General features: G+C 36.2%; 1 protein-coding gene across 7 annotated transcripts in view; it reads left to right on the top strand.

Moving 5' to 3' along the window:
* The window catches only part of SEC23A (SEC23 homolog A, COPII coat complex component), a 70,635-nt gene that overhangs the window by 31,299 nt on the left and 21,646 nt on the right, over positions 1 to 17,690 (top strand). For all 7 annotated transcript variants that reach the window (XM_048220127.2, XM_057306348.1, XM_026513630.4 and 4 more), the window contains 5 exons: positions 2,354 to 2,477; positions 4,711 to 4,791; positions 6,314 to 6,403; positions 7,571 to 7,677; positions 13,107 to 13,260. In XM_048220127.2, coding sequence (XP_048076084.1) covers positions 2,354 to 2,477; positions 4,711 to 4,791; positions 6,314 to 6,403; positions 7,571 to 7,677; positions 13,107 to 13,260 — 556 coding nt within the window. The remainder of the gene's footprint in view (positions 1 to 2,353; positions 2,478 to 4,710; positions 4,792 to 6,313; positions 6,404 to 7,570; positions 7,678 to 13,106; positions 13,261 to 17,690) is intronic.

Here is a 17,690-nt window from a genome sequence, read left to right as displayed (position 1 = left end):
TGGGTAAGACTGGAAAGAAGAGTATTTGGGGAGAAGATTGGGAGTTCAGTTCTGAAAATGTTTGGTTTAAGATGCCATTTGACATCCATGAGGAAGTGTTGAGTAGGCAGTCGGATATTACAATGTAGAGTGCAGGAGATAGGTCTGGGCTAGAGATAAAAATGTGGGAGCTGGGGCGCCTGGGTGGCGCAGTTGTTAAGTGTCTGCCTTCGGCTCAGAGTGTGATTCCGGTACTCTGGGATCGAGCCGCACGTCGGGCTCCTCCGCTAGGAGCCTGCTTCTTCCTCTCCCACTCCCCCTGCTTGTGTTCCCTCTCTCGCTGGCTGTCTCTCTCTGTCAAATAAATAAATAAAATCTTTAAAAAAAAAATGTGGGAGCTGTCAGAATTTTTTTTTAAATAGTAATAATAATGGAGAAGATTGCAAGTTTTTGCAATTTGACACTGCAAAGATCATTGGTGACCTTCCTAAGAGGAGTGAAAGTTGACTTAGAGTGAACTAGAAAAATAAGAGGGGATTGTAAACAGCTGGTATAGATTACAACTTTCCAAACCTTCACATATGCAGATCAGCTGGGTATCTTGTTAAAGTACAGGTTCTGGGTTTACTGTGCGTGGGGTGGGACTTGGAATTCTGCTTTTCATATAAGATCCTTGGACCAAGGGCCACACTGAGTAGTAAGGGCATAGACAGCTCTCTCAGAGAGGTTTGCTGTAAAAGGGAACAGATAAGTGAGGTGGTATAAGTTGTCCTTAGTGCGCATTACCAGGTGTAGCGATCACATAGGTCATCATAGATGACAGGTTTGTGAAAGTAGAAAGTCTGAAAGAATTTACATACTACTGTTAGAATTAATATGTTAAGTTGTCTAGACTTCTAGATCAAGGTCCGCATACAAAATTCAACTATATTTTTGTATACTGGTGACATAGAGAAAACAACATTTACAAAGATATAACATAGGGGTGCCTACATGGCTCAGTCAGTTAAGTGTCTGCCTTTGGCTCGTGATTCCCCTCATGTCGGGCTCCCTGCTCAGTGGGGAGTCTGCTTCTTCCTCTCCATCTGCCTCTCCCCCAACTTGTACTCTCTCTCTCAAATAAATAAATAACATAATAAATAAATAAGAGTTTCACAGTATCAGAAGTAAAATTCCCATCAATTAATTATGCCATATCAGTATTAATCTTTTGCATATTTTAATTTTTGATTGTATTTTGTTTAAAAGCTACTTAAAATATTTTAAAAATATGAGCAAATATATGTAAATATTTGTATGCATGTGAGTGTATGGGTGTATGTATCCCCTTTTTGTAAGAGCAGCAGAAAATTCTACACATCTTTACCCACTTTGCATTTTTCACTTATACCCTAGAAAGTGGTCTATATCAGTATTTTCCCTCATTGTGTGGATGCACCATATTTTATTCAACTAGTCTCGAGTAGATGATCATCTGGATTGTTTCCAATCTTTTATTTCTAGAAATAGTGAATACCCTGCATATATTCTGCTGGTTTTTGTTTTTGTTTTCCAGAATATCTTTGGGATACATTCCCAATAGTGGGTTGGCTAGATTAGAGAGAACACACATAGGTAATTTTGTTAGATATTGTCAAGTTCCCCTGCATTCAGGTTGCATCGTTTTGTACTCCCATCTGTGTTTCCACAGCCTCATCAACAGAATATGTTGTCAGACTGTGATTTTTGCTGATCTGTTAGAACAAAATGGTATCTCAGAATTGTTTTTATTTGACAGTTAATGTTTTTTAAAACGTAAAAAAAAAATTAAAATAGGCATATGCTTACTGAAAAAAATCAAGCACATAAGTGCTTGAAGTGAAAATGGTCTTTCAGTCTCCTGTTCTCATTCACTGGATGTGACCTGTTAAGTTTGATGTGATATACACGGAGACAGTTCATGCAAATATATACATACACAGGTATATATTTGTTTTTAAGATTGAGAATGTGTGCCGTAAACTGTCATCATCTTCACCAGGATGGAGAACCAGGTCACTGGGATGGGAGAGATGTATTTGCTACTGTGTACCATTTTGTGCCTTTTGAATTTTGTAATGTGTGGCTGTATTATCTATTTATAAAAGAATTTTAGTAAATTACTGAGGACAAATGCAAGTATTAGGGGCACTCAGATACCCTCAGGATTGAGATTATTTGTGGGGTAAAGATAGTCTCATATATTTGAGTTTTAAAAATTAATGGAGATATAGCACATTTTGGAAAATATCTTTAAAATTTGTTGATAGTATTGAGAGGTAATTTACTTTTCTGGTTTTAGTACATGGACCCAATACTTGTGTCACATACATTTTTTTTTGTTCTTTCCATGCAGAGGATACATGGTAATGGGTGACTCTTTCAACACTTCCTTATTCAAACAGACTTTTCAAAGAGTCTTTACCAAAGATATGCATGGACAGTTTAAAATGGGCTTTGGTGGTACATTAGAAATAAAGGTAAGAGCCAAAACTTGACATGTATGGTATGTTATCAAGAGAAATTTGTAGGCTTGACTGTTAATTTAAAATATCATTAATCAAATTCAATATATGCTTTTAAAGTAGTGATTGTTTTATATTGAAAACCAGAATTAGAGATTTTACCAGAAAAATGTGTCATGATTAAATGTACATGAAATTTTACTTGAGCATTTCCAAATAATTGTTAGAAAAGAAGATACAAAAAGGTAAAATTTCATTTAACTCTTCTTCAATGTGCTTTATCTTTTTAGTGTTGTATTTGCTATTGTTAATGCTAGATTTTATTAATTGTAGGAATTAGTCTCTAACTTAAGAGAAACCTGTTCTTATTCCATTTGGATAATCAGTAACAGTTTTATGGTTGGTGGGTTGTTGATATTACTCACTTCTATCATTCACTTCAAATTTGGATTTAAAAAATCCAAAGGCTTGGGGTCACCAGGGTGGCACAGTTGGTTGGGCATCCGACTCTTGGTTTTGGCTCAGGTTGTGGGATCAAGCCCTGTGTCGGGCTCAAGGCTCAGAGGGGAGTCTGTCTGAGATTCTCTCTCACCATCTCCCTCTGTCCTTCCCCTCTCTGCTCTCTCTCTAAAATAAATAAATAAATCTTTAAACAAAACAAAAAAACCAAAGGCTTAGTGTTAGTTACAAGTGTATTACAAACATATCGATTTTGAATTTCCATTAAATATTTCTTGCTAATCTTTTTATTTTATTGAATGCTTGCTCTGTGTCCAGCATTAAGCAGGGAAATTATAGAGATCTCAAGTGACATATAAGGCGCAGGTTTTCTTAAGAAGAAACTTAGCCTTGGGGACCTGGTTGGCTCAGTCGGTAGAGCATGCTGCTCTTGATCTCAGGGTCATGAGTTCAAGCTCCACCTTGGGCGTGAAGCCTACTTAAAAAAAGAAAAAGAAACTTAGTTTTGATAGAAAGATAAGATTAACACTTGTGATAGAGTGAAATAACATAAAAGTCCTATAAAGATTTAGGGAAAAAACATGAATGTATGCAGTATATAACTTATTCTTCGTGATAAATGGTTTTATAGTGACTTAATGGTGGTTTTGAAAGATGGCAGAATTTCAATTGGTTGAGAACACATTTTAGTTAGGATCCCATGTGAGGAGAGGTAAAGAAGTGAGAATCAGCATGGTATATTTGGGGAAACTTCCCAGTGAGAGTGAATGGTTTTTATTGCAGTGTAAGGGAAGTAGTTTTAATTATGTGGTTGGTTGTAGTTTGGAGATGCATGTCTAGGCAGAAGAAGCCATTGTAAATTAAAGAAGAACAGTGTTTCAGGTAAAATTTGTCTGACCATGGTATTCAGTTTGTCAGGATAACGAGTCTCAAGAAAAGTGAATTAGGCTTTCTATTTTTTTTTTAAAGATTTTATTTATTTATTTGGTGGAAAGAGTGAGCACAAGCAGGGGGAGTGGCAGAGGGAGAGGGAGAAGCAGGCTTCCTGCTGAGCAGAGAGCCCAATGTGGGTCTCCATCCCAGGGCTCTGGGATCATGACCTGAGCCAAAGGCAGATGCTCAACAGACTGAACCACCCAGGCGCCCTCTAAGTCTTTTGATAGAAAGTAATAATAGCTTAAATTTTGGTGTCAGTAGAGTTTGGAAAGAAACCAATCTTGGTAACAGATTTTCTAAGGAAAAACAGAAGATAGTGTTTAAGGTTTTGGATTAGGGGGTATGAATTTTTGGTATGTTTTTTTTTTTTTAATTTTTTATTTTTTTTAGATTTTTTTAAAATTTATTTATTTGAGAGAGAGAGACAGCCAGCGAGAGAGGGAACACAAGCAGGGGGAGTGGGAGAGGAAGAAGCAGGCTCCCAGCGGAAGAGCCTGATGTGGGGCTCGATCCCGTAACGCCGGGATCACGCCCTGAGCCAAAGGCAGACTCTTAACGACTGAGCCACCCAGGCGCCCCTCGGTATGGTATTATTTTGAATCGAGGGTGAGGTTTCCAAATGGAGACCTCCTATGGGGAGCTAAAATTAGAGTATTAAAGTTAGGTCAAGACTAGATTTTAAATTTGGGAGATATCAATCTGGAAGTGCCCAATCATTATTTATAACAGTATGTTTTCATTGACTTTTGAGTTTTAAATATGGAAAAAAATGAATATTCTTATATACTTATAGTTGAGTGTATGAGCTTATCTTTGAGTACACTGAAGTTTTCACTATATTCTTATTTTGCAGACATCAAGGGAAATAAAGATTTCAGGAGCTATTGGACCCTGTGTGTCTCTCAATTCTAAAGGACCTTGCGTGTCTGAAAATGTAAGTCACCTTTACTCTATAAAGAAAATATATAGTTAATTCAAAGGGCAGACCAACAAGAGACCCAGAGTGGCAGCCTATAGCATTCCTTTCAAAATTATTATATGGGCTAAGGTTTCAGTAGCATGTGGTTCAGTTTCCATTGGTATAATCTATTTGTGGTCACTCCTTTTGCATATACCTTTTAACATCTATCCCTAAATTTAAACCTTCTGTACTGTCACCAGTCTTCTATTTTTTAGGCCTAAGTTATTCCTTGCCCCAATGTGTCTAAAAAACCCCAGCAATTGTGATTTAGAAATTTGGAGACTTCTGAAAGTCAAATCTGAAATTTTTTTTGTTAGTAGGATTTCCAACAAAGTAACCAAAATAGCCAGCTTTTAGTTTCAATTTCTTTCTCTTTTGTTATCTCATCTAATGGTCGTATAATACACTTTATTTTTTTTTAATTTATTTTATTTTTTTTTAAGATTTTATTAATTTATTTGACAGAGAGAGAGACAGCCAGGGAGAGAGGGAACACAAGCAGGGGGAGAGGGAGAGGAAGAAGCAGGCTCCCAGTGGAGGAGCCTGATGTGGGGCTTGATCCTAGGACTCCAGGATCATGCCCTGAGTCGAAGGCAGATGCTTAACAACTGAGCCACCCAGGTGCCCCTGAGTAATCATCTCTAAAAATACAGTTTAAAAATTAATTTTAAGCAGTTTGCATGGTAAAAATCCATATCTAAGAACTGTTTTTGGGAATCAGACTGCTTTCATTATAGAATTCTGATGTAGAAAACCTATATTCATATGTGCACATATTATGTGTTCAATCAGTATCTCTTTACACAGATCAAATAGTTGGATAGAAGTGTAGTGTTAGTTGTAATTACTTCATTAAATGGTGTATACTTTTTATCATTAAATGATGTATACTTTTTAGGGGCACCTGGGTGGCTCAGTTGGTTAAGCATCTGCCTTTGGCTGGGGTCATGATTCCAGGGTCCTGGGGTGGAGTCCTGCATCAGGCTCCTTGCTCAGCGGGGGAGCCTGCTTCTCCCTCTGCCTGCTGCGCCCCCTGCTTGTGCGCTCGCTCTCTCTCTCTCTCTCTGTCAAATAAATAAAAATCTTTAAAAATTAAAAAAAAATGATGTATACTTTTAAAGTCTACAATATGAAGAACTTGCATCAATACTTAGTAAGAATTTGAATTATTTTATAATTTTATTGTGTAGGAGTTCCTTAATTTTATTTAATGTACTTTTATGACTTTTAAAAATCTTAAGCTTTTAGCATTCATTAAATTAGAAATGTAAAACAGTTTTTCTTACTGCAGTTTTTTCCTCCCCCTTTTTACCTTAATATATATTATAGTAATAGATTGGGGGTGCCTGGCTGGCTCAGTCTGTGGAGCATGCTACTGTTGATCTTGGGGTTGTGAGTTTGAGCCCCACATTGGATACTGAGATTACTTAAAAGCAAAACCTTTTAAAAAATTGTGTTGTCTAGCTTTCACACACGCTGTGTTTTATTTTTACAGGAAATAGGAACAGGTGGCACCTGTCAATGGAAGATATGTGGACTTAGCCCTACTACAACCTTAGCTATATATTTTGAGGTTGTCAATCAGGTATGACTTTTTGTATTAGAAGTATTCAATTTACGTCATAAATATATCATATTTTTTTCCAGTAGTAATTATGACTTGAAACTTAATCTGTTTTGGAATTTTTGTTTGTCATTTTCTGTTTCTCAAGGTTAAACTCCTTGGTGAGAGGATAAACTATAATAGAAAGAGATGTTAGGGAAACCTGCAAATGCCCAACATTGGGCAACCCAGCTTTTCGTCTCAGTTTTCTTTCTTCTGTCTTAATATAAAATTGAAGCTAAATAAAATCTCAAATTCTGTTCAAGCTATGCATTTTTGTAATTAGGCTTTGAGCTCCTCCTAGTTGCCGTAAGGTATATAACAATATATGAAACCCCCACAAGAAGGTTTAATATATCAAAATTCATAGAAAAGGATTAGAAGGTAAAGATTCCAATATTTGAAAAGTGTTTTTTTCTGGTATAGGAGGAAGTTATATTAAAGAATGATATAATGTACAAGTTACTGCCTTATATACCAATAGTTAATTAGGCATAAAATGAATCACAAAATATTAATGGTCAGCCTTCCTAAGACAGGTACAGGAATTTTTTTGTTTATCCATTAAAATTTGTGGAAAAAGAAGTGGCTCTTACCGACCAAATAAATAAATAAAGCAAGAATGCTTATTGTCAAAGGTCAGGAAGAAAGTTTCTCGTATTCACCACTTGCCATTTCTTTCTGAGGATCATTGTTATAAATTACTTTTGGGCTCTTCTCATTAATTTTTCATTGGTCATCTGTTCATCATGTGATTATCTTCCTAAAAGGTCTGTTTTCATCTTATATACTGAGGGGATAAGGACTTGGTTCAGTTTCTCTTTATCCAGCTACTATTTGGCAAAATTGCCTTACTATGCCTTTGTGTTAATTTCTTTACACTTCTCCCTTCATTTTGTTCTTTCACATCCCTCTGATTATATATTACTTCAAATTGATATCCTAGCTGGACTCACTTCTCTTTATGCTTCATCATTTTTCCCCTTCCCAGATCCATTTGTCTTTTATATGGCAAATCACACTGTTTGGTATGCACTGAAATCAAGCATCCTTCTAATCGATTATAGAATGAATTTCATTAGTGCTAGGAAAACTGTATGATAACACTGTAATACATTTTGCTTAGTTTTTACTCTTATTTTTACATAGCATAATGCTCCAATTCCTCAAGGAGGGCGTGGTGCAATCCAGTTTGTGACTCAGTATCAGCATTCAAGTGGGCAGAGACGCATCCGAGTGACCACCATAGCTAGGAAGTAAGTTTATTTGTTATAGGGTTAATTTACATATCAAAAGTATTCTGGGTCATGTTTCCAAACTGGGTTTCTGTTTTGTGCAACATCTCTAACTAGAAAGTGAACATTTATGACTAACAGCGTTTTATTTCTTTCTAATACACCTTATTGGCTAGAATATGCATCGTTAGGAACTGTAAAGTAATTTAAAAAATGACTCCCAAGACACATTCTTCAAAATATTCTTTTACTTACCATATTCCTCTGAGAGGTGGAGAAAAACTAATAAACATTATCCTATAATAGGCAATAATAATATGTACATACATACATCATAATATAGCATAATAATAGCATTACTTTTCAATGGATGATAAAGTTCTTAGCTATTTTTATCATTATGTATTTTTTCCGAGTTTTTATTAGTCATTTAATTCATTTACCAAACCTTTATTCATTGTCTCCTTTGGGGATTAGGTACTTTTGGAGCAGGCTACGGAATGCAAAGGACTTGAACATGCTTGGTCTGCTATATGATGTGGAACAGGCCAGTCCTCAAACTTTCTGTAGTGAAGGGAAACTAGTGCTTTTATTAAATACAATAAAAATGAATTACTAGAAAATGAAACTTAAAAAATTCAAAATACGAGTCCCTGTTTTTATCATTAGATTTATTAGACAAAACATTATTTTTTAAAATCGCTTAAAAATTTCTAAACATTTATTTTCAGTTTCTGTTCTCACCTTCCGGCAGACTGGCCCTGGGTTTGTATACCACACTTTGTATAGCACTGGTTGAAATCACAAAAGGTGAAAGTCTCTTAACGGTTAATATTATAAAGTAGTACTTTATGTAACAAAGTCATGTCCTACATTTCTTGAGGTAGTTACGGTTCCCAAAAGGGAGTGATAAGGCATTCCAGATGCCTTTTCTTGTTCTTGTCTAAATGATTTATTCTCTGAATAAGGCAAAAGAGAGTTGATTAGTATAAACTTACCTAATTTAAGCATGGGCTAGAAAACGGACACAGAAGGCGTCAAAGCTCTCATTTCATTGAACTGTATTTAAACTCTGGCTTCATTCCTGAAAAGCATGAGATTGTTTTGGTGAGTGATGGACATTAGCCTTATGCTTGAATTGAATATTAGTTGGTTAGATGGTGTATTGCTTAGCAAAGGATTGTACATAAATTTATTGTCCGACTCTGTTACCTTGCTTTGACTTAAAATCCTGGACCAATGTCAAGGGAGTACATTATTCATTTGAACTAAAAATGCCAAATGACTGAGCATTCACTTGGATTTGTTCATATTTCAGATCAGGAACTTGAAAGTTTTGGTTCTTGGCAAACGTGTCCAGTTATTTATGCCCCCTCAACACACACACACAGGAGCATGCATGTGCGTGCACATGCATGTGCAACTTAAATTGGACATGGAACACATTTAAGGAAACAACTGGACATACAAAGTTGAGGGATATTTTATAAAGCTACTGACTTAGACTTGTCAAAAATGTCTTGGAAGGCAAGGAAGATTAGTAATCAGTCCAGATTATAGGAGGCCGAAGAAGTGTTAAGACTAAAGCCAATATGTGATTCTGGGTAAAATCCTGTGCCAGGAAAAATTTTGCTATAGAGGACACCATGGAGACAATCAGAGAAATTTGAATATGATTCAAATACAGGACAATGTTATATCAATGTTTAATTTCATGAATTTGACAGATAAGGCTATATAAGAATATAGGGTAATTTTCTTGTTTTTAAGAGATATTCGCTGAAGTTTTCAAAGGAGAGGGTCATAATATCTAACTTACGCAAGAAGTTTAGCAAAGGAAAAAGTATGTTTGTTTATAAAAGAAGACAGAATGATAAAGCAAATGTGTTAAGATGCTAACAATTGATAAAATCTAGATGATGGATATATAGGAATTTATTCTAGTCATAGATTTTTTTAAAATTTATTTGTTTATTTGAGAGAAAGAGAGATGGCATGAGCAGGAGAGACAGAGGGAGAGAGAATGTCAAGCAGAGTCTGCACTGAGCTTGGAGCTGGACGCAGGGCTCCATCTCACAGTCCTGAGATCACGATCTGAGCCGAATCCTAGAGTCAAGGTGGTTAACCGACTGCCCAGACACCCCTCTAGTCATAGCTTTTATATTTAAAATGCATTTTTTGAAAAGATTTATTTATTTATTTGAGAGAGCATGTACAGAAGCGGGGGGAGGAGCAGGGGGAAAGCGAGAGAATCCTCAAGCAGACTCCCCACTTAGCTCAGAGCCCAACTCAGGGCTTGATGCCAGGACCCTGAGATGATGACTTCAGCCGAAATCAAGAGTTGGCCGCTTAACTGACTGAGCCACCCAGGTGCCCCTGTTTCAAATATTCTTAAAGTGAAAAGTTTTAAAAAGTTAGGTAATAATCCAGTTAAGAAATGGGCAGAAGACATGAGTAGATGGTTTTCCAAAGAAGACACACAGATGGCTAACAGACACACGAAAAGATGCTGAACATCGTTCATCAGGGAAATGCAAATCAAAACTACAGTGAGATATCACCTTACACCTGTCAGAATGGCCAAAATTAACAACACAGATACTGACGAGGATGTTGAGAAAGGGGAACCCTCTTAAACTGTTGGTGGGAATGCAAACGGGTGCAGCTACTCTGGAAAATAGTATGGAGGTTCCTCAAAAAGTTAAGAACAGGACTACCCTATAACCTAGCAATTGTGTTACTAGGTATTTACCCAAAGGATACAAAAATATTGATTCAAAGGGACACATGCATCCCAATGTTTATAGCAGCATTATCAACAATAGCCAAACTATTGAAAGAGCCCAAATGTCCATTGACTGATGAATGGATAAAGAAGAAGTAATATATATTATATATATATATATATATATATAATATATATATATATATATACACATATAATGGAATATCACTCAGCCATCAAAAAGAATGAAATCTTGCCATTTGCAATGATGTGGGTAGAGCTGGAATGTATTATGGTAAATGAAATAAGTCAGAGAAAGACAAATACCATATGATTTCACTCATATGGAATTTAAGAAATGAAACAGATGAGCATAGGGGAAAAAAGGGGGAGAGGCAAACCATAAAATGGACTTTTTTTTTTTTTTTAAGTAGGTTCCATGTCAGGTTCCATGTTTGAACTCATGGCCTTGAGATCAAGACCTGAGCTGAAGTCAAGAGTCTGTTGTTTAACTGAGCTCCCCACGCACCCCTAAAACACATTCTTAACTATGGAGTACAAACAGGGTTGTTGGAGGAAAGGAGGGCAGGGAATGGGCTAAATGGGTGATGGGCATTAAGGTGGGCACTTGTTTTGTTTAGCACTGGGTGTTACATGTAAGTGATGAATCACTAAATTCTACTCTTAAAACTAATATTACACTGTATGTTAAGTAACTGGAATTTAAAAACTTGAAAGAAAACAACAAAAGTAATTTTTTAAGAGAGCGGGAGCTTTCTTGTGAGGAATTTCATGGGTTTATGTATTTTCAATTTGCACAGAATTTATGAGGTTTTTGTAGAGATATATATTATGTGTGTTTTGGTGCCATTTGTGTCATTATGTCTCACCAAAGCACCCGTCTTTTCAGATTAACTTATCCTGACCATTTTGAATAATCAGTGCTTACTTTTTTTAAAAATTAGGAATATGATTTTAGGGGCCTACACAAGTGTATTTAAGTAAATAAGCCATGTGAAAATAAAGGAGTCCGGTTCCTGAGATACGGTCAAAAGTTATCCTGTTTTTTATATAGGAAATAACTTTGAGGGGTCCCTTGGTGGCTCAGCCAGTCAAGCATCTCCCTTCAGCTCAGGTCATGATCCTGGGGTTCTGGGATCGAGCCCCTTGTTTGGCTCCCTGCTCAGTGGGGAGCCTGTTTCTCCCTCTCCCTCTTCCTGCCACTCCCCCTGCTTGTGCTCTCTCTCAGTCTGCCAAATAAATAAATACAATCTTTAAAAAAACCCATATATTTCTTAAAAAAAACCAAAAAACTTTGATTTGGAAAGTTTGGTTTGAAACTAGTTGTAAGAGTTACAGTGAGGAGGGGATATCAGAAATGCAGAAGACAGATTTTACCATGTGAGTAAACTCTTTAAACTTGATTTTAAGGGCATAATTTTTAAGGTAGGGCTAAGTAAGTTTTAATTAGTAAATATGCATATGCTTACTTGTCAATGTAGTTAAAATGTCACCTATATGTTTCAGTTTGAAGCAAGTGAATATCATGGTCATCTAAGTTGGGAAAATACTGATTTAGAGAATTTTGTTTTTAGTTCTTTGAGTTTTTTAAAATTAAAATTTAAATAATTAAACTATTAGTATAACGACTAAGTGTTCAAGTTACATTAAAAAATAATTTCAAAATTACTAGTTCTTATTTAACTCATTCTCATTCTTTTCTGCCTCTTGTCTATTTCACTAGACTTAATGGTTCCTAGTCATCTGGGAAATATTAAAAATTTGTCTACTTGAAAAGTATTAAAAACAGAGGAAGAAGGAAGAATTTTGAAAATGTTTCTGCTTAAATTTTCTGGTGATCACTTCTTATATCTTTGAGTCATGCAAAAGTGGTCTAGCTTTTCAAAAGTCCTTAAGTATTGCCAGACTTGCTTAAAGTGAGGTACTTTAGAATTAGGATCCGCTGAAGTATTACAAAATTCTGTGAAACATTAAACTAACAGACAAATAAAAACTGTTGGCTGTGTCTACCCAGGATCAGTTTGACTGGATTGGATTTCTAGAACGTGTGAATTTAATAAATTACTGCTTTTTTATACATAATAGCAAATTAGTCCCTTAAACTAAAATTTTCATTTACTAACTTTTGATTAGTTTTAGTATATTAGCATAGAGAAAGAAGCAAACATAGAGACTTTAATTATATCATTTATATCATTAATAATTGAATTAAAGACCAAATGAGAAAACATTTTTTGATAATTTTGTTCATTTTCCAGGTTGGTAAGTGAGAATTATTTAGGTGGGGGAAAACTTTTATTTTTGTTGTCTTTCCATATTTCTGCTTTTAGAAATTTGAAGAAATAAAATTTGAAAGTCTGATACAGAGACTTGTGTATCTGTGTGCACATGCACACATATACATATACTTGTGCTGTTTTTTACTTGTAGAGATCTTAATGTTTTAAGGAATGTGTGTGGAGATCTGTCTTTACAATTACTTTAGAGGACTTTATTAGGTTTGGATATATTCTTCTGAAAAATAATGCTATACTGAAACCACTATTAGTGATTTTGAAAATGCTAATTTTCTAGGTAATGTTGGAATTTTCAAATATTGAAGTAATTTTCTGCATCATTTTAATTTAAACCTGTGTGATAGCCAACTATGATGTTGTGACTTTAATAATTTAGCAGCATCTCTGTGCTTTCTTCTTGCCTTTAGCTGGGCAGATGCTCAAACTCAAATCCAGAACATTGCTGCGTCTTTTGACCAGGAGGCAGCTGCCATTCTTATGGCCCGGCTGGCAATCTATAGAGCAGAAACAGAGGAAGGACCAGATGTGCTTAGATGGCTAGACAGACAGCTTATTCGACTGGTAAGAAGTAAACATTGCACTTTTCTCAATCTGTGTGCTTTTGTTTGTTGTATTTGTTGCTTTTGTTTAGTATCTCTTTCAACATACTTAACAGTTCAACTGAAAGCTGTATGAGAGATTCCTGTTCAAGTTGCTGTGAAAGGCATAGTAATGAATAGTACATTTATCTCTTCCAGTAAACTAAAATAGCTTTTTTCCTAAAAAATGAAAGATGGACACTTAAGTAACCTATTCTTTTTTTGGGGGTGGGCTGGTGTTACATTGTTGCAAATTTAATCCTAAATTATTGTAAATTTTTTTTTAGTATTTTTTATGCATATTTTTTTCATTGCTATGGTTTTAGTTTTCTGTTTTTATTTAAGAGAAGATCCAATTGTGATATAAGAGTTATACACATTAACATACAAAAATGTAGGTAGGTAAGTCTTGATTATCTGGAGCTATATACTAAAATGTGTTAGTAAAATTTTTATTATGTTCAGTGTGTTAGTAAAATTATTGATAATGCTGATTTACTTGGGATTTTAATATGGCAGGAACCCAATACTTATATTTTGACCTAGAATGTTTGTTTAAGTTCTGTTCTTTTTTTTTTTTAGATTTATTTATTTATTTATTTGAGAGAGGGGGAGAGAGTGAGGGAGAGAGAGAACAAGCACACAGAGGGAAAGGGAGAAGCAGACTCCCCGCTGAGCAGGGAGCCTGATGCGGGCTTGATCCCAGGACCCTGAGATCATGACCTGAGCGGAAGGCAGACGCTAAGCCTACTGAGCCATCCAGGAGTCCCTCAAAATAAAGTGTCCCAATTAAATTCTATTCTTAATGCTCCTTATTTAGTCAGCAAACTCTGGCCTATTATTTTAGTCAAACACCCTGTTGAGAACTCTCGCTGCTATCAGATTTTTTTTTTGTAACAGGAGGTTTTGCATTCTTTGTTTAGATTTTCATGTAGTTTTTAAAACATTCTTGAGTGAACTAGTCTTTGTTTAGTAAAATTAGTCATTTTTGTAGCATCATCCAGGATTTTTTTTTTTAACTTGACCTTCAGGTGTTTTTATACTAACCTCTCTATGATAAAAGCAGTGATCTTCATCAGGTTATCCTTTCACAAGAAGCGGTGTAAAACCTCTCATAAGGTCAGCCCCTGATTGAACACCATCAGTACAAATGCCAATTCAGTTCCTCCAAGGTGAACCATTGTTTCTAGATAGGAAGATAAAATATTAAATCTCTTTTGACCTTTGCTAGTTTAGCATAGCGGAAACATTTTCTTGAATCTCATTATCATTTGGCGGTTTGACACGACATTAGTGAACTCTTTTGACTCATCAGCCTGAATACAGAAGCTGCTGTTTTTCCGCTGATTGCATAAACCTCTTCAGCATCACGTGACATGTTATCAGTGCATTCACTTATTGTATTGGTTTAAAATGGAACCTTTCCAGTTTCTCAGACCGTGTCTGTTTTTTTTTCTTTTAAAGATTTTATTTATTTATTCATGAAAGACAGAGAGAGGCAGAGGCAGAGGGAGAAGCTCCCTCTCTGCAGGGAGCCTGATGTGGGACTCTATTCCAGGACCGTGGGGTCATGACCTGAGCTGAAGGCAGACGCTTAACCGACTGAGCCACCCAGGCGCCCTGCATCTTTTTTTTTTTTTTTAAAGATTCATTTATTTTAGAGTGTGCGCACCTGTGTGAGTGGGGTCGGGGGGAAGGGAGAGAGTCTCAAGCAGACTGCCCACTGAGCATGGAGCCTGACACAGGGCTTGATCTTACGAGGCATGAGATCATGACTTCAGCCAAAACCAAGAGTCTAAAGCCTAACCAGCTGAGCCACCCAGACACCCCTCAGACTGCATTTTATCCTTGCATTTTACTTAGTATAATTTTATATATTGGTATTATATACGATATCTATTATATCTATATTATATAATATCTGTTACTAGTTCTGTGACTTTTCCTTGTCTGGGTAAGAAGTTAGTAATCTGAAATAGCTTGCTTCCTGAGCCTTTTCAATGAATGTGACTTTGTTTTAATAAACACTTTGTTGTTTTGAGAAGAAGGTCTTTAAAGTAATCACCTTTATTTACCAAATGGCTGTGGTTTGTAGTAAAGTGCTTTTGCTGTTTTGCTAGAACTGTTACTGCATTTGTAGGTTATTACATGTGACACAAAACTGAATAGTACAACTTGGGTTATCAGCCTGCATAAAACCCACTGCTGTCATTGTAAGGATGGACCTTTTCTGTGTCCCTTATTGCCTAAGTGTAGTGAAATGACTCAGAAGATTGTAATTCTTCAGAATTCTCTGTGGGCTTATGTTTGAATCTTTCTCTTCTATCTCCCACCTAAACTTAAAAATTTGACATATTGTTTGACATGCTTGTAAAACGCAAACACTATTAAGATATAAAACAGAATGGCCTTGTAAAGAGCTAAGAGACAGTTGCAAAAAGTACAAAATGACAAAACCTACAACACATTTCTGCAATTTTATAGCATTACAACAGCACAAGCCTTCCAGGGGTAGAGAATAGGTGAGTCATGGAATGATGAAAATTTGACTCGTTATCTTCTGCCACACCAGTCTGTTCCTGTAAGTCAGTTGGCAAATGTGTGTAAGAGGAAGTTGGTGGAGGTAATTCGAGGGAGAGGCTGACATTACCAGACTAGTGCCCTGCTTTCTGTGCAAAATAGCTTTCACCAGGTATTGGCGGCCTCCCTTATCATACGTCAAAAACTGAGAATGGAGTTCTCCAAATGAACATAGTCCTGCATACTGACACATGGGACTGAAAGATGTCTGTAAAAGAAATTGCTAACAGGATAACTTGGAAACTGTCTATCACTGTGGCTGGCAACATACGGTATGCAAAGTTCAAAAAACAAATAAAAAAAAAACCAACACAGTTTCTTATAGAACCCATAGTGACTAAGAGACCCTCATCTATAGTAAAAGTGGTGAGATTGTGATCTTTACATTCTTTTAATTGATTGAATCAAATTAGTATACAGTTGAAGTGAAGCGCTAGGTGATGACCAGTGAACCTTAGTTACAGATAAGGCTGTTCTAAGATTCATTTTTTGTATTGATTCCCCACTGCTGAAATTTCAGCTGTCACAGTTATAACACAAATAGAGAAGGGGTTAAGAATACCTTTGAGGTACTAAACTTTTCCATTTTTTTCCTAATGAAAAAAAATCTATGAAATTATACTAGCAAACTTCTTGCCTCAATTTGACATAGTGAATATAATTGTTTTCTTGGTGACTCAGACTAATTTTCGTTAAAAATAAACATCTCTTTGGGGCACCTGGGTGGCCGACTCTTGGTTTTGGCTCAGAGCGTAATCTCAGGATCTTAGATCGAGCCCCCGCATTGTGCTCCATGCTCGGTGCAGAGTCGGCTTGAGATTTTCTTTCCTTTCCCTCTGCCTCTCCCGCTCATGCTCTGTCTCTGTCTCTCACTAAAATAAAGAAATCTTCTAAAAAAAACAAACATCTTTTAAAAAACTGTTTTGTAGATAATGGGCAATGTATGGCCAGATTGGTGCTGTACCGCAGTTGCTTCTGACACTTCTAATGTAAGCCCTTGGCTCCCCTTGGTCATAATCACTTAAGATACTGGTATCAACATTTGATTTGTACCTCCATCCGGAGTCTCTTGTTTGGGTCGTCCATTTTGTGCCCACCTTCATGGATCTGTTCCTTACCTTTTTTTGTTGTTGTTCCTTACTTTTTTGACTCCTGACCTTTTCTATTGAATGGACACCCTTTTTACAACTTAAACTTGATATTTGATTTTTTTTTTCATCTTTGACCTTTGGTTTACCCACTAACCACAAATTGTATTTTCCCTTTAGCTGTGCTACTAGCTATAGTGGATAAACAGTTCATCTGATTCAGCTTGGCCCAGGAAAACTCTCTTGTTTAAGACCCTTGGGACTTTTCTAGCAAATCCTACACCAGCCAGGTTTTTTCTTGTTATATGAGTGGAACGAGGCACTTTAGTTTTGCTGTTTTTGTTTTTTATGTTTTTTAGAGAGAGAGGGAGAGCAGGGGTGGGGAAGCAGAGAGAGAATCTTAAGCAGCCTCCACACCCAGCACAGAGCCTGATGGCTTGATCTCACAGCCCTGAGATTATGACCTGAGCCAAAATCAAGAGTCGGACGCTTAACCGGCTGAGCCACCCAGGTGCCCTGTTGTGCTGTTTTTAAAGATGACCACATTTGTCATTACCATTTTCTTACAGAGGTTAGGCTTTGACCCTTTTATGTGTCTGCCTTTATGTGTAAATAGTTACTGAATTAAAGACAGGACTAGATTTCTCGTAAGTGTTGTTATTTTCCTCAAGAAAATTATATTGTTGCTTTATCTGGCCAATCTTATTACTTCTAAATAACTCAAACCGTGGATCTTTGATATACC

Source organism: Ursus arctos, unplaced genomic scaffold, assembly GCF_023065955.2.
Source record: "Ursus arctos isolate Adak ecotype North America unplaced genomic scaffold, UrsArc2.0 scaffold_37, whole genome shotgun sequence".
Lineage (NCBI taxonomy): Eukaryota > Metazoa > Chordata > Mammalia > Carnivora > Ursidae > Ursus > Ursus arctos.
Note: the sequence above shows the minus strand (reverse complement) of the source record. Positions and strands in the feature narration are given on the sequence as shown.